Source organism: Gossypium hirsutum, chromosome A08 (genome assembly GCF_007990345.1).
Source record: "Gossypium hirsutum isolate 1008001.06 chromosome A08, Gossypium_hirsutum_v2.1, whole genome shotgun sequence".
Lineage (NCBI taxonomy): Eukaryota > Viridiplantae > Streptophyta > Magnoliopsida > Malvales > Malvaceae > Gossypium > Gossypium hirsutum.
This window is the reverse complement of record NC_053431.1, coordinates 124,991,933-125,008,987: the sequence shown is the minus strand read 5'-3', so window position 1 is coordinate 125,008,987 and position 17,055 is coordinate 124,991,933. Positions and strand designations below refer to the sequence as shown.

General features: G+C 31.0%; 2 protein-coding genes across 9 annotated transcripts; one reads left to right on the top strand and one right to left on the bottom strand.

Annotated features, from left to right (window-relative positions):
- Positions 1–855: 855 nt before the first annotated feature.
- Positions 856–3,584, bottom strand: LOC107928338 (uncharacterized). 3 transcript variants are annotated; one of them, XR_005899943.1, is made up of 3 exons: positions 3,161–3,478; positions 1,538–2,912; positions 856–1,248 (listed from the first exon to the last, which is right to left on the bottom strand). XR_005899943.1 is itself a non-coding variant. In XM_041075216.1 (2 exons), exons 1-2 carry the CDS (start codon positions 3,375–3,377, stop codon positions 1,157–1,159), a joined length of 309 nt encoding a protein of 102 aa, XP_040931150.1. In that variant the 5' UTR covers positions 3,378–3,496; the 3' UTR covers positions 856–1,156. The 3 variants fall into 3 exon arrangements, 1 of the variants encoding a protein (XP_040931150.1); XR_001692595.2 differs by having other exon boundaries at positions 1,538–3,584; XM_041075216.1 differs by lacking the exon at positions 1,538–2,912 and having other exon boundaries at positions 3,161–3,496.
- A 4,165-nt stretch (positions 3,585–7,749) lies between these two features.
- On the top strand, positions 7,750–16,845 carry LOC107928340 (phospholipase A(1) LCAT3). Of its 6 annotated transcripts, none has more exons than XR_005899942.1 (12): positions 7,750–8,077; positions 9,345–9,436; positions 9,600–9,727; positions 9,960–10,095; positions 10,241–10,292; positions 11,440–11,540; positions 12,020–12,199; positions 13,115–13,214; positions 14,566–14,620; positions 14,860–14,913; positions 15,588–15,731; positions 16,609–16,768. XR_005899942.1 is itself a non-coding variant. In XM_041075215.1 (12 exons), the coding sequence occupies exons 1-12, from the start codon at positions 7,855–7,857 to the stop codon at positions 16,615–16,617; spliced, it is 1,332 nt and encodes a 443-aa protein (XP_040931149.1). In that variant the 5' UTR covers positions 7,750–7,854; the 3' UTR covers positions 16,618–16,845. The 6 variants fall into 6 exon arrangements, 3 of the variants coding, with proteins under 3 accessions (XP_040931149.1, XP_016715017.2, XP_016715016.2); XM_041075215.1 differs by having other exon boundaries at positions 13,115–13,272; positions 16,609–16,845; XR_001692596.2 differs by lacking the exon at positions 16,609–16,768 and having other exon boundaries at positions 13,115–13,272; positions 13,377–14,620; positions 15,588–15,718.
- Positions 16,846–17,055: the final 210 nt, after the last annotated feature.

The following is a 17,055-nucleotide window of genomic DNA, read 5'->3' as shown; positions in this document are numbered from 1 at the left end:
TGTATTATTTAACAGAATTAATATTTTGAAAACTTTTTTTTCTACAAATGAAATCTTTTGTTCAAAGTTTAACTGCAAAAGAAAAGAAAAGAAAAAACCAAATTCGTAACATTTTTTTAAACAACCATTACAATTTGATATTAATAGATTCTTTATAATAGTACATGAATTAAATTGATATGTTTAATAATAAAGGCACTAATTTGACCTGAACTCTACAATAGAGGGAGTTAGCAAGAAATTTTACCAAACAAAAACCATTGAATCAAAGGAATATTGCAATGAAATTTTAGAATACACCCTCTACAGCTTCATGTTTGTGTTAGCAGATCTTTGCTTGGACGTGCCTTCCAAGTTAATCCAATTGACTTCACTTGATAAAATAAATAGAAAATTTAACCCTAATTGATTCTATTAGTCGAGTATTCATTCAAGGTTTTTTTTAATAGTAGTATAATTTTACGTATTTTAATAGAAAATAATAAGAATAGAATTTGAATTTTTCATGCAATTTACGAGGCTAAAATATTGTACGAGTTCTTAAATTAATTATATTTGAAATTTAGTATTTCTATTATTATTTTTAAGAATTTAGTCCCTATAATTTTTAGATTTTAAAATTCAAGTTTAATTATATATGCCTTTTAGTTAAATTCATCGGTGTCATGTTTTGAAATAAATGAAACACGTATTAAATTCATCGGTGTCATGTTTTGAAATAAATGAAATACATATTAGTAGCTATGTAATAAAAAAGTCAACATCATAATGAACTTAAATTTATCAGAAAAACATTAATGGTGTATACAATTGAATCTTAATTTTGAAATCTAAAAAGTAAGGAGACTAAATTCCTTAAATAAAAAGGCATAATGATAAAATTAGCCTCAATGTTTACATCTCTTGTCAAATTGACCCTTATTCTTTTTTGAACTAAATTTGGTTCTCAATCTTCTAAAGACAAGAAAAGTGGAATTGCTTTATTTTTAACCAAAATATTGACTAAAACGTTAAATTTTTAAATATGTCCGTAGGACCAAATTTATGCCCGGGCCCAAAGCTCACAAACCCAAACCCAAAAACACTACACACTAATTTATGCCGTGACCCAATACAAGAAACATAGGCCCAAAAATAAACCCAAACAAACAGAAACTCAAGGCTGTTGCTTGAGCCCTCGCGCCGCACGCCTCTCACCAGCGTCCCACTCTGCCATGCCTCGCGATTCCGAGGTTTTCGCAACTATACCTACAACAGAAAACAACAAGAAGCACAGTAACAAAAGGAGACTTGTTTTTTTCGGTTTATTTCCTTAGGCTATAAAAGCCATACGAAAAGCTGTAAAAGGGGATTTTTTTTTTGAAAATCAGAAAAATATGGAAATCTTTAAGTGTAATTTTCGTTCAAACAAATAGAAACAAGATGATGATAGTTTTTTCCCTCTATTTTTTTAATTTACTGTTACGAATCTTTTTTCTTTCCTCTTTTACTTTAAAAAATAAAACAAAGACTCAAAGGGGAAATCGGGGGGCCTTACCTGTTCTCCGGCCGCCGTTGCGGCGTGCGCGTGGAGAGAGGGTCGCGATGATGGGCGCTTATTGCGCCTTAGCAGAAGGAGAGGGGCTGAGACCTTTTGTTTTCCTTTGATTGCAGCAAATTGCTTTCGGGGCAAGGGGTTTCCTCGTTTGTAAAGTGGTGGGGCCCACGCGTTTTGCCCTTAAAGGGTTAATTTGCGCACTAAATCCCCGTGCATTTTCTTGCTGCCCAAATTTGCTTCACTTTTGTTTTTGATTTCGCCCATCAATTTTATGCAACTTTTAATTTGGTCCATATTAAATGTTAGGTTCAGGAATTTGGGTAAATTACATTTTTAAGCCCCCTTGTTTCACGCGCGCTCCAATGTGATCCTCCTTTCCCCTTTTATTTATGTTTTACCCCAAAACTCCCGTTTTGATTCCAATTAAGCCCTATTTTGTTTATTTTAGACACTTTTATCACAAAATTAATTTTTTTTGGTATTATTATTAATCTATTATTACTATTTTATTTTTTTACTATCATTTTTTTAGTTACTTTCCTATTATTTATTATATTATTTTTTACACTATTATTTATTATACTTATTATATCATTTTCATGATTTTTTTTATTTTTTTCCTTTAATTTAATCAATTTGAGTTATGTTTCACATTATTATATTATTTATTTATATATTTGTTATATGCTTCGTATATATATTTTTAAAGTAAAACTAATTATTTTAAATATAGTTTATTATACTTATTATATTTTATTTATTATTTTTTTTACCGTTTACTACTATTATTTTACTATTATTATTTATAATTTTTATATGTATATATTTTTCGCTACAGTTTTTTTTCAATATAATTATTAATAGACTTACTATATTATTTTTATTATTTTTATATACCATAGTTTTTTTATCAAATATTTTTTATACTAAATTATTATTATTTATTATTTTTCACTTTCACTAATTTAACATTGTTATTTTAACTTTACTATTATCACTATATATATACATCATCATTCGGCATATTATTTTTAATTCTATTATGCATTTTCGTATCGTTAATGTCTTTATTGCTATGTTTGTTATGTTATTATTGTTGAGCCCAATTTATGCCCAGGCTCACACATACAAAATTAAATAAAAAAACTAAACCCAAATATAAAAACACCTATTAAAACCCAATACAAAACAGACCCAAAGCCCAACAGATTACCCAAAACCTAACCCACATCTCTCAACCCAATACACAAAACATAAAGCCAACCCAAAACCCCAGCTGCAGAAGGAAATCGGCGCCGCAAGCTTCGAGACCAAGCAGCGTACGACGCGCGCCAAGCTTCCGAATCGTGCGCTACTCCATGCCACGCTCCCACACCTCCGAGATATCCGTAAAGGGGGGATTTTTTTTGGAAATAAAGAGAAATTACGGAGAGATATAGCAGATTTTTTGAGTAATATTTTAGTACGACCCAATAGAAACAAAGGTGATTATGAATTTTTATTCTTTTTCGAGTTTTAATCCTCAACCCCTCGTTACGAATTTGCTTTTTTTTTTCCTTTTTTCCTATATTAAAACAAAGTTTTAAAAAATAACAATAAAAAAGGATTGTAAGAGGGCCTTACCTGGCTCGTCGGCCACCGCGGTGTGCGTTTGGGGAAGGTGGAGCCGCGACGATGGGCGATCTATGCCCTTGCGAAGGGAAAAGGGGAAAACCCCTCTTTTCTCCCTCTGATTTCGGCTCAAATGAGCCACAAACAAAATAATAAGGTTTTGGGATATTTGATCCCATGGGAACGGCACCGTTTGAGGTGGGTTGACCCATGCCTTTTTTGCCCTCATGGGTAAATTCTGCGTTTGATTCCCCACTTCTCTTTTATTGCGGTTTTGGCCCCAAAAATCCCGTTTTATTTTCAATTACGCCCTATTTCAATTATTTTAGCCACTTCTATCATAAAATTAATTATTTTTAGTTTTTATTTTATTATTACTATTTTATTATATTCTACGATTAATTGTAGTATTATTTTTTTTCCCTTTTTATCCTATTATTTGTTATACTATTTTTATTATACCACTATTTATTATTTTTATTACATTACGTTTGTTTTACTGTTTTTTTACTATTTATTTTAAATCATTATATTATTATTATTAATCTTTTTATATATTTTATTAAAAGTTAACTATTTTAAATATAGTTCGTTATACCCTTTTTTATTATTCCTACTGTTTACTATTACCTTTTTCCTATTATTACTTATACTATTATATATATATATATATTCGTTCTCCCTTTAAATGTAATTATTAATAGTCTTATCATGTTATAATATTATTTCTATTATTTATTAAAAATTACCACCGCTATTATTACCATTTTTTTATACTATATTATTATTGTTATTTGTCTTAATGTAGTATGGTTTTTTTAATTTTACTTTTATCATTGTGTTTAATATCATCATTAACATGTTATTTTTATTCCCATTATATATTTTTATATCATTAATATCATTATTGCTATGTTTATTATGTTATCTTTTTTTACTATGGTCTTGTTTATTATGTTATCTTTTTTTACTATGGTCTTGATTATTATTATTAATTCTCCTTACGGTTATTATGTTTTAGGTGTTAATACATGCACTATCAAGTTTATTATTATATTGTTATTTCTTATGTTGCATACTATCATGTTCCTTAAATTTTTAAATTACCCAAATCCGTTCATTCAATGATTTATTTTCAATCATTTTTAAAATAATGACAATGTTCGGTATTTAAAGAATTCAGAGAATCGTGCCCTAACATACTGGGTTTCGCTTTCTTTGTTTGTTTTGAATATCAGAATATCCCTTTATCGGTTCACTCTAAAAAATTTTCAAAACGAAAGCAATGTTTGGTATTTAAAGAATTCAAAGAATCGTGCCTTAACGTACTGGGTTTCGTTTTCTTTATTCGTTTTAAGTATTCGAATATCCTCTTAAAACTAAAACACACGTTTTAAAGGCAATATCACATTTGAGGGTAAAAAATGTTGTGTCCTAACGTACTGGATGTAATATTTTACCTCAATGTGAGATGGTCTTTAATACACATTTTGATTTACCTAAATGTTTTAAAAGCCAATAAAATGAGGATCGTATTTTGAACTCTGTCTAAATCTTTAGTTTTCGACATTTAAGACACTAATTAGTCGATTAAGTACCAATTTTGGGCGTGTCAAGGGTGCTAATCCTTCCTCGTACGTAACCGACTCCCGAACTCGTTTTCTTAAAATTCGTGGACCAAAATGTTTCATAAGGTGGCCCAATTACACCTCAAAAAAGGATTGGTGGCGACTTTCAACTTTTGTTTTCAAAAGTCGATTCTCGTTTTCAAAAAGATGGTTTCGACAATTATATTTATTACTATTGTTATAATTATTGTTGATTTTCCTTATATTCACTATATTCTAGGTATTAATATATACATTGTCAAGCTTATTATTATACTGATATTTTCATATTGCATGTTATCATTTTTTTGTTAAGTTTCAACCGCCCCAAATTCATTTTTATTCAAAGATTTATCCTCGATTGTTTTCAAAATAAAGGCAATATTCGATATTTAGGACTTCGGGAGGATTGTGCCCTAACTTACTGGGTTCCAATTTTCCTCGTTGAACCTAAATAATCGAGTATCCTTCTTAAATCTAATTGTATGAGGTTCAAATAAAAACCTATTCTTGAAATTCGGGACGTTGCACCCTAACTTACTGGGTGTGGCATCGCGTTATATTGAGGATAGTGATTTCCAAAATCAAGGCAACGTTCGGTATTTGGGAGTTCTGAGAGATTGAGCTCTAACTTACTGAGTTCTAATTTTTCATGAGTCCCGGAGGACCGAATATCCTTCTTTTGAACCTTCATATATGAATTTTAAAAATCGAAGACCAACTTAGTCCCGAAGGTCTGAAATGTTAAACACTAACTTACTGGATATGGCATTTTCCTCATTCGAGATGAATAGGTCTTTACATTTTATCCAATTTATTCCGGTTTTCTTTTAAATAAAAGGATCGTACTCTAAAGTCTTTTCAAATTTTGACACCAAGACATTAACTAATCAAATAGGTACCAATTTTTGGGCGTTACGGGGTGCTAATCCTTCCTCGTACGTAACCAACTCCCGAGCCCATTTTCTCAAACTTAGCAGACCAAAAAATCATTGTTTTAATTGGCCTAAATGTTTTGTTAAAACGATCATTTTTAGGGTGGCCCAATCACACCTAAAAAAGAATTGGTGGCGACTCCATATTTTTAAAGTCAATCCACGTTTTTCAAAACTTAAAAATGGTTTCGACAATGTCAATCCACATATACTTCATATTTTTAATATTTTTATAATTTTTTAATTTATCGCTAGGGTAATTAATAAAACACATAGTGTCATATTAACATGAAGTGCACATGGTCTGACATATGTGTTATCACGCCAACATCATTAAAAAACTAATGCTTTAGTCATAATTTCCATTAAAAAAATTTATTTTAACTTTTTTTTAAAAGATTAATAACTAAAATTAACTAAAAAATAATAATGACAAAATATGTGAATGATAAAGACTATACTTAACATTACCAAATAACAAAAAAAAATCAAATTTAAGAATAGTACATATACTTAAAACATAATAACCAATTTACAACAGTTCATCAAATTCTTAAACAAAATTATTTTTTAAAGAAAAAAGTATAATAATTTATTTAACCCTTAAACTTTAACAAAAAATAAAAATTTATTTCAGCCCTCCACTTAAAATTTCACTTTTTTTAGCCCTTAAATTTATTTTTTGTCAAATTACTTAAAAATGGATGCAAAATTTAATGTTTTGAATTTTGTTGTCATGGCATACACATAGATGACACATCATCATTTGATTAATTTTTTAAAATTTTAAAAATAAAAAATATATAATTTATTTTTAGAAATAAAAAATCATTAAAATAATTTATTAAAAGTATAAACAAATATTTTAGTTTTTTTTAAAATTAATTAAATACACATATCATCCACATGGCAATCTAAGTGTATGTCATATCAGCAACGTTAATAAATATTAACTTTTCTATTATTTTGGGATGATTTGATAAAAAATGTAAGTTTAAGGGCTAAAAGGTGAAAAATAAATGAAGGGTTAAAAAGATTTTTTTTTATAAATTGGAGGGCAAAAAAAGTTATTATGCCAGAAAAAAAGAAGGTAGGTTGTAGAAGATGAGAGATACATCATTGTAGTAGTTGAATGGCTAAGGAAACGCAGGTAAAAGGACATGACACCTGTTAACATCCGTCACTTTCTTGGCTTGTGTCTCACCTATCGGTCAAATTAATTAATTTCATAAGTTTTTCCGACTACACAATTATCTTATCTATTTAAAAATGAAAAAATCACTATTAGTTACTTTGGGTTTTGGTTATTAACTTTAAAAAATTACAAAACAGATATTAAATTATTTAAAAATTTTTATTTAAGTTATTATATTGTTAAAATTATTATTGTATGACTTTTTTTATTAATATTGTTTGCACAAATCGAAAGTTTTTTTTCCTGTACTCATGTATATGTCAGCTTTTTTAACAAAACTGTGAATTAAAATCTAAGCAACTTTCTTTTATTTAATAGTAAATGTTAACTTTGTTGCACTTTGGCCTTATTTGATTCTTTTTAATAGTACATGGATTAAATTGATCTATTTAATAATTAAAGGACTAATTTGATCATATCCAGCTTATAATAAAGAGACCTTACAGCAATATTGTTCAAAACCAATTGAACTAGGCTAAAAAGCTTATTGAATTGGTTGAATTGAATTTTTATTTTTATTTTAATAATTTTTATTTAATTTTTATAAATTTTTAATAAATTTTTAATTAAATCGAACTAATCGAATCAACTAAACTGAAAATTAGTGGTCTAATTAGTTCGACCATTAAATCGGTTCAAAAAAAATTCTAAATATACTAACAAGAATAAAAAATTTAATTGAAAATGTAAATATAATAATTTGATAATCCCACTTAAAATTAAAAGAAAATTATAATGGTACCAATTTCAAAAAGAACAAAAGAATTGGGAAATAATAAGAATTAAGTAAAAATAAGAGGACATAAATGCAAAAATCTAATCTACTTTTGTCTTATCGTTACATTTATTTAATGTGGCTTTTTAAAGCTTTAAGTGAGTGTTCTCTCTTCACAATTATAAATGCCAATCCTACTCAAAACACTCTCTCTCAAGTCAAAGTCCGAATCCAATAAAAAAATATAACCGACGATGCTGAGAGACTGTTTGTGCCCATGTTTCGGTTCCCAAAGCTCCGGCGATACCAGACCGGACCTAGATCCGGTTCTGCTTGTATCCGGAATAGGAGGCTCCATTCTTCATTCTAAAAAGAAGTTGTTTGGAATTGAATTCGAGACTCGGGTTTGGGTTCGGATCCTGTTTTCTGATATGGAGTTCAAGAAGAAGCTTTGGTCTCTTTATAATCCTAAAACAGGTGCTTTTTTTGTTTTTATTTTGGTGTTTGCATGCATCTTTTACATAGACTTGGGTTTTGGATATTATATATATGTATATTGGTTTCTGGTTTTCTGTTTGGTTCTTGGGAAATTGGATGAACGGCAGATATAGATAAGAAAGGGCCGAAGGATAGAAATTGGGTTTTGCACAAATACTAAGTTTTTTTGTTTTTAATGAATAAATTTTTTTTTTAGGCGGAAAGTACTTGGGGGGTAAAGTTAAGTATGGTATTTTTATATATGTTGACTTGGTTTGACTGAACACATAAAAAAAATTAAAAATCAATCTTAGTTGAATCAGATTGTTTTTTTTTTAAATTCATTCCGTGTGGAAAATTTCCTCCATTTTTACTTTATTTTTCCCCCATCCCTCGGTGGTTTGTAGTTGTTGTAGGAGAATATGAGTTTATCATGTAGGAGATTAAGTGTTTAAACATAAAACCTTTGGCAATGCTTTTGTTTTAGATCAGACAAATAAGCATCAGATAGATAAGGAATATCTTTATCAGAGTACTTTTTGGCTCCTTGTTTCAGGCAATTAGTAATATAATATTATAATATTATATTATTACTATTATAAATTCTAAGTCTAAAGATCTAAATGCTGAGCTTGTTTTAGTATGAAACTTCCACTCTTTATATCTTGTATATCACCTAAACTTGATATTTCACTAGCAAAGTAATCCTGAATTTATGCTATGCAGTATAGTTTTAAGTCTTGGGATCTTAATGAAGGCATGGAAAGATTTGCAATTATTAAGTAATTAGTATATAATGAAACTTGATTTGTTTCGACAAGGTATTTTACTGGAGTTTATATAAGCTATACTGCTATAGGACCTTTCATCGAGACCAAGGCCCTAGAACCTCCAATAGCTGAAGCCTCTCAAATGACTGCTTTCTGCAAACCAGTAACTAAAGACCACAAATAAACCTGTTTATATTGTTTTTGTTTCTAGTAATAAATTATTTGTCCTTATTTCATGGTTGTTCATAATGAAAAGTCTTTATTTGTGATCTTTACCTGTTCACTCTTCTCTTATAATGTTCTTTGTGGTTCTATTTTGTACAATATTAATGGATAATTTCTTTATTCCATTTGAAGTAAATTTTCATTTCAATATTGGATCAGTTTAACCATTATTATTGCTGTTATTATTATTATTATTATTTAGGATTTGTTTACATGAAGCTTTTCTGTGGCATAATAGCACTTGTGTGAAGTTGATGTATTTTTATTTTTAGGTTATACTGAATCATTGGATGAGGACGTTGAGATTTTGGTCCCTGATGATGATTATGGACTATATGCAATTGATATATTGGATCCTTCTTTGGTAAAACCAGTTTTTCTACTATTTTGTTGTATATTTCCTTGATAAAAAAAATTGATGAAATAATTTATTTTAAACACAATTCTTTTGTTTGCATTTTATTTCCAAAATAAAAAAAAAGTACCTGACTGAGGTCATAAAACTTTTATACCTCTTGATCCTCCAGGTTATAAAACTTTTACATTTCAGTGAGGTCTATCATTTTCACGATATGATTGATATGCTAGTTGGATGTGGGTATAAGAAGGGAACCTCATTGTTTGGATATGGTTATGATTTCCGGCAAAGCAATAGGTAACTCATTTTCAACTGCTATACTTTTTGGTGGTTGAGGTTGATACTTTTAGTTATATAAATGATTCTGTATCTTCTTCTTCTTCTTCTTCTTTTATTATTATTATTATTATTATTATATTATTATTGTTATTATTATTATTATAAATATGATCATGTCTTAAAATTAAAATTCCTTGATCCTACTCTGCACAGATGTCAGTTTCATGGATGCATGTTAAATTGTTGTCAGGATTGACAAGTTAGTGGATGGTCTCAAAGTTAAGTTGGAAACTGCCTACAAGGCTTCTGGAGGAAGAAAAGTTACTATTATCTCACATTCAATGGGAGGACTGTTGGTGATGTGTTTCATGTCACTTCATAATGAAGTATGCAGTTTTTGTCATGCCGCTGTTGAAAATTTGACAATCATTTATAAATTACATGTTACCTGTTGAAGTTTATATTCTTCAATGGAGGATTGCTTGCATTCCATTTCTTTGATAGAAGTGATAAACTATTGTTTAATGGCAGGTATTTTCCAAATATGTAAATAAATGGATTACTATCGCATGCCCTTTCCAAGGTAATTTTGTTTCACGTCAAATGTTTGAGTTGGGAACATGCAATTTGCAGCCTTCCGTAATGCAAATTTTGGCATATATGATTGGCATGACTTGGCAAATTGACTACTTTAGATTCTTCAGAAAATGTTGGCTTGCTTCCGTAGAGATACAAAAACCACAACAACCAAATTTATTTAATAGAGGTTTGTCAGTATCAAGAGTTTTGTATAGTAATAAATCTAAAATATAAAAATTTCTAAGGTTCCAAGGTCGTAAAAAGAGGTGTAGGATGTTGTGCTGCAGTAATATTGGATGCTCATGCTGTTTCAAGTTTTGTATGTTAAATTTCTGCACTTGCACTTCTTAGTTGCATACGTACTTCACTACTATTGCAGAGAAAAACTGTTAGAAAATACCCCATGAATGGCTTGAAATATAAAGCTTTCTAAATGATGGTAATTAGCTTATCATCATTTCATTAAACGGATTAGTGACAGAGAATTTGATATACTATTTGTCAGCTGCTTTCTTCCTGTTTTTGATGAAATCATGCTGGTGCACATGTGCCAGCTTCCTTTGGATAATTCATCTTCAGCATGTAATACAAACGATTCAACTCAAAATATCCATACATTTTCACATTGTACTTAATTTTCCTATTCATTTTTCAACTTCTTTTTCTTATAAGCTTTGTTTACATCTATAAAGTAGATTGGCTGAGAATCATACTAATGTTAGCCAGTGTTGTTAGCGGAGTTTCTAATGATATTATTTCCGCTTCATCCATTCTTGTTACATTTTTGTCAGCGACAGCTTCTGCCATTCCCCCTTTATGTGGTTTTCTGTTTGGCCTAATATGATTTAGGGTTCCCTTATATCAAGACTCTAAGGTTGAATTGGTGTATTTTCTTGACTCGACTAACTACTGATCCAAAGCTAGTTTAGTTGAGCTGGATAATCCTTTTCCTCATTTTCTTGGTCTCTTGTGATGGTATGTCAAGGAAATTGTATCTCAACATCTTTAGTGACAAGGCTATTGAACCTGGAATATAATCTGACAACTTGAATGACTTTACGTCAATTTCTAGAGTTTGTAAAATTTCCCATCGTTTTGCATCTCTCCTGTAACATCCAATGGTTATTTTTAATGAATTCTGAGCTTAACAGGTGCCCCGGGGTGCATCAATGATGCTCTCTTAACCGGATTGCAGTTTATTGAAGGTTTCGAAGCCTACTTCTTTGTATCAAGATGGACGATGCATCAGCTGGTAATTTCTATATTCAGAGTAGTTGATTCTGTATTTGGTGGACTAGTGGGTATTTGATTTTCAAGAAAGAAGCTAAAAGTGTTGGAGGTGGATATCAATCATTAGTTATTTCTCTTCATTGTTGTTGGTCAGATCTTCAATCAACTAACCTGCTGAATATTCTGTTCGTGTGTGATAATTAGCTGATATGCATGCTTAGGGATTTGTTTGCATTAATAAATTAAGTTGAGGGTGTGTGTATTAGTGGAAGTAATATCAAAGAACCGTGTGGTCTATTGATAAAATTTTGAACTTTTAGTTCTAATGATGAGGGTACAATCATTGACAACCTTAAGTACTGAAATATACGGTTAAGCTGCTTTGTCAACATTGTTGAGACTTTTAGTTGACAACTTCACATGCTTTATAGACACAGGATGAAATTCGACCCCAATGTTTGATCTGGCTTTATATATTTATGTTCATTATTTTGTATGTAGCTGGTTGAGTGCCCATCTGTGTATGAGATGTTGCCAAATCCATATTGTAGCTGGAAAATGCAACCTCAAATTAATGTCTGGCGAGGGCATACTGAAGATGGGGAAACTTCTGTGAAACTGGAGTCCTATAGTCCTATTGAAAGCATCAGTCTCTTCAAAGAAGCGTTAAGACATAATGAGGTGATTAACTTTTATTTCAATATAGCTTGAGAACACTATAAATTCTTGAAATGAAGGTGATGAACCTTTTTTCACTGTGTTATTCCTCTTTCTTGGTTGTGCTTAAAGCTATGAAACTTATCTTGGCTAGGATCATGAGTATGGATATTTTTAGTTTGGGATTTGCTTGGTCTTTTATAAATATTTATGTATTTTTCTTTAAGTATATACCTACTGGAAAGAAAGGAAAATTGTACTTAAATGTTGGAATATTTGTGTACTAGGTTATGAATCCCTTGACAAATACTTCTCTATAAACTCAACATCCTATAAATGTTAGTTCAGCCTAGGTTTATTCTTATTTATATAGGACGCCTATGGGAATTGAGTTAAGATTAAGAACATCACAACGAAGACTAATAGTTAAGGGAACAAGTTACGTGAGGGAAATTTACTAGCATCAAATTTCTGTAGAACTAAACTAGAGATAAGTGAGAAAAACAAATTAAACTGTAAGCATTTTGACCCTTTACTGTTCAAAATCAGTAACAGTTCCTCTCTATGCTTCTCTCAATTGAAACACAATGTACTATCCTTCTGACACCTTATTTACTAGAAAAGAGAAGTTGATTAATGGAATTTTACTTGTACGTCTTCTCGCTGCTGAGTGCTGAGACCCTCTCTAAGAAGGGTGTTTCTTCTATCTTTTGTAATATAAGCCTGACTAGGACTCCAGATATGTTTACTAAATCATGATTGGATCTTTTAAAGCCATTCATGTCTGTTCAAAGTGTTTTGCTCTAAATTTAGTCTTGCTGCTGCAAAAGATTTGTGGAGTTTGTGGTTTTTCTTTTGCATTTTTTCTTTGTGCTTTCTATAATCTAAACTGTACTATTTTACCTATTTCTGGCACTTTTATTGTCGGTGCTGTTGCAGTTAGATTATGGTGGGAATACAATAGCTCTACCTTTCAACTTTTCTATTCTCAATTGGGCTGCCGGGACACGCAAACTTATCAACAATGCGAAACTACCAAGTGGGGTTTGCTTCTATAACATTTATGGCTCATCGTTTGACACACCTTTTGATGTTTGGTATGTGATTGAATCACTTTATCAGTTCGGGTCCATTTGTTTCACATTAAGTGACTTCTGAAAATTGATTTCTGTATTTTCTGTGCTTATTTTTCGAAAAAAAGCTTGGCCAATAGAAAAAGAACTCAAGTCAATGGAAAAATACCCCTTCTCCAGAAAATCTCTCATGTTTTTTGAAAAGCACAAGTTATTTTCTGAAGGGGCAATACCTTCTTGTATAGAAGCTGAAGCAAAGCAAACGGAGATCCACCTCCTATGAATAGAAGTTGAAGGAAAGAAAAAAAGGGTTGATTCCTTTAGTGCAGGGATTGATCCCTTTTTATCAGTGCAGAATTTTAGGAAAAAGTCGAACAACCATTAATGTTTTAAATAGAATCATCCAGACTACAAAATGTACAAACTTTTCCAGGAAAAAAGTCCATTTTCCAGAAGTCTTCATGAAACAAGCACTCAAGCAGTCCTTTAGTTTCCAAATCATTTTCCATTTGGTTTTGGGTTGGATGCCTTGCCGTGTTTATAAAAACTAGGTTAATAATGGTTCCTCCATTTGTAGTTTGTTTCCTAGTATTTATGGTCCAAGTGATGAGCTAGATACTGTCAGTTGTTTTTCAAAAACCTACATACAAGGCAGAGAAATAATTGGTGTTATAGCTCACTTCAGTTACATTTGAGGTTTGTGGTGGCCTTATACCTAGGCTGGACTTTCTTAGCTACTTTCAGTTGACCGATTGCTGAGACAGGTACTTTATCTGCATATAAGGCTGACTTCAACTTAGAATAGCAATGACCCGAGACCCTTAAACCCTGTCCTCACCCGAAACAAACCCTAAGCTACCGAAAAAAATCTGATGAAATAGCCCCAATAGGTGGAGAGACCACCACACATTAATCCTAGGCCGGTATAAGATCAAATATAGCTTATGTCATATGCAACACCATTTAATTTCAATTGATTCTTATGGTTTGTTGCAAAAATAGTACTTGTTCCAACACTTTCGTCCTGACCAATTGTCCCCCCCTGATGTGGCAAAAGGCTATTGTTTCAACTTCAAACATGCAATTATGAATAGTTTATGGATCCATGAATCGGTAGATATCATCCTTGAATTTGTTAAATAATTTTTTCACACCTAGGATGGTACAAAAAGTTCAGACGAAAGTGTTGGGGTTGAAGCATTATTTGATTTGATATCGGTAGAATTTTAACTAGGACCAGTGTGTCTGTAGCAAATGAAATTTACTTTTCATCTGTTCTCAAAGCCGGCTTTTAACATATATGACATTTATATGCAGTTATGGTACAGAAACGTCACCAATTGCAGACCTGTCAGAAATATGTCATACAATGGTGAGTCCTGTGTTCATGTTTACGGTGATAAATTCTATGTTAGAGAATATCCTCTTGGGACAAATAATCTTGACCTTTAGCCCAGTGTTTGAACGTAAAAGAAGTGTTGCTAAAACTTGATTGCTGTTTAGTCTTTTGAACTCAAAACTTTCCTCTCAGTTTTGCTTATTATTCATCAAACTCGAAGTTCCACCCTTGTATACTAACTGTTGATATACTCGTTTGCTTGTTCATTCCAGCCTCAATATACTTATGTGGACGGAGATGGAACTGTTCCTACAGAATCCGCAATGGTACTTACTCTCTTCAACTATTCTTTTCATTCTTATGTTTACCTGAACTTATTTATATAAAATTTGTGATGGTCCTTGGAATCACTTCTTAAAAAAAAGATTTGATTTTTATTTACAGCCAAAAAATGGACCGTAGAGTTTATTACAGTTAGACAGCTGCTATACTTCTTATAGTTAACCAATTAGACCTCTCTATTTATCAACAACAATTGGTTTTAAGTTGGATGCTTAACACGGCATCCAAGTTCAGGTTCCTTTTTGCCGTTGCTTGTTATACGTTCCGAGTTTGCCCTGTGTTAAGCTTTAAAAAATCTATCTTGTTGTCTTACATCATGACATGAGAACCAGGATAACGTATCCAACAAAATTTAAACTATAGTTAACCATGTCAGCACAACTATGTGGAAGTGCTCAACATTCTCGGGTTGGCTAAGATGTCGGATTTTCAAAATATGCACGAGAAAAGTAAATAGAAAGTCTTATACGTATAGTAGTTTAGAATCCTTATAAATATTGTAGGAACAATTTCTTGCTTGAACTAAGGCGATAGCATGCAATGTCATGATTCTTGTTGTATAATTGTTACCGTTCCATCTGGTATTTCAAGTGGTTTTCATCATCACTTCATGAGTCAGTAGTATGCTATAGTGAACTAAAACATTTCGGTCTTTCAGGCAGATAGATTTGAAGCAGTTGAGAGAGTAGGAGTGGCTGCCACTCATCGTGGGCTTTTATGTGACCAAACTGTATTTAAACTTATTCAAAAATGGTTGGGAATCGAACAGAAGATCAAGAAGCAATCGAAGACTTCGAAAGTGGTAAATGCTTCTTCAAACTAGAATTTTTTATGTATCTACTATTTTGAACCAATAGAACTTGTTACTCGTTTATATTGTATCTATTTTTATTGTCAACATTTTTCATGATCATGCAAATAAAATCAAAATACTGACTGAAATGTACCAATATGAGTGTCAATTTCAAGTTTATACATGGATATAGATTCTTTTCTAGCAGTCAGAAACAACCCTTGCTCCTATAAAGTATGGTCTTTATGCTCATGACTTTACTTGTTCAAGAGAATACAATCAAGGTATATCTTTCTTTCCAATTCGGTGTCGAAGAAGGTTATATCAAAGGAAAAATATAACCTTTCTAAGCTTGTGTAGGCACTTACATAACCACATTTGCTTCACACACGTGTTAGGTAATTGATGTAAATGATGAAACCGTGATAGAATAATCAAAAAGTGTTGGGTGTAATAGTAAGGCATATTGCACTCTTAGAGAGAATTTAGGTTCAAATCTTAAAAACGATATTGTTAAAAGAGATAGTCATGAATCTCAAAGAGACATCTTTATAAACTGTAAAATGAAGTAAAAGAGTCTATCTTTGTCATGCCAAAAGTTGCAAATTCAAAGGCTTGTGAAAAGGTACAATTCTTTAGGCTCCCTATCTCAAAGCCCTGCATCATTCATACTAACCATATAACACATTAAGCTTAGCATGATAGTGACCCTCTAATCTCTAGATTCGGATTCAATGCCTTCAAGTTTCAACTTTCATGTAAGAGATGTCCACTTTGAGGGAAGCTATTCATGTATTTAGCTAATATGAACATTAAAGTTAATGCTTGTTTAAAAGCATTAGAGAAAATAAATGGATGGTCATAAGGTCCAGTATTTCATTAACAGGTGATGTGAGCTTCAGTGGGCACAGTATATACCGCCTACCAAAATTAACTCAAGAATGATCCCTTTTTTTTCTTTTACAATGAATTGAAGATGGCAAGTGAGAACAATAAGGGTCTATATTCGGATTATTGAGATGTATATTAATACAGAAATAATTGCAATGAATCAACTGATATCTGTTTCTTTGGAAAGTCACTACTAATTGTGTGTAATTATAAATAATGATGATATGTTTGGGTAACAATTATAATTGGTGGGTTTTATCAAATTTGGTGTAATTAGAATATTTAATTAATTTTTTTAATTTTTAGGGGATAAGTGAGAATTGGAGTAATAACAGTTAAATCTAATTGTAAAAAAGTATGTTTATATGAGTTATAAAAATTATATTGTAAATATGATTATTATGAATGTAAGGAATGATTAAAAAATTACTATAAACTCAAA

What these genes read in the sequence shown, in the direction of transcription:
- LOC107928338 (XM_041075216.1), bottom strand. Translation starts at nt 3,377, where the DNA reads ATGAGGGCAAAAAAGGCATGGGTCAACCCACCTCAAACGGTGCCGTTC. An exon ending in CGCGGTGGCCGACGAGCCAG is followed by an intron (nt 1,249 to 3,160) that starts GTAAGGCCCTCT and finishes TTTCTGTTGTAG; the next exon opens with GTATAGTTGCGAAAACCTCG.
- LOC107928340 (XM_016859527.2), top strand. Translation starts at nt 7,855, where the DNA reads ATGCTGAGAGACTGTTTGTGCCCATGTTTCGGTTCCCAAAGCTCCGGC. An exon ending in GATTTCCGGCAAAGCAATAG is followed by an intron (nt 9,728 to 9,959) that starts GTAACTCATTTT and finishes AATTGTTGTCAG; the next exon opens with GATTGACAAGTTAGTGGATG. An exon ending in AAGCGTTAAGACATAATGAG is followed by an intron (nt 12,200 to 13,114) that starts GTGATTAACTTT and finishes GTGCTGTTGCAG; the next exon opens with TTAGATTATGGTGGGAATAC.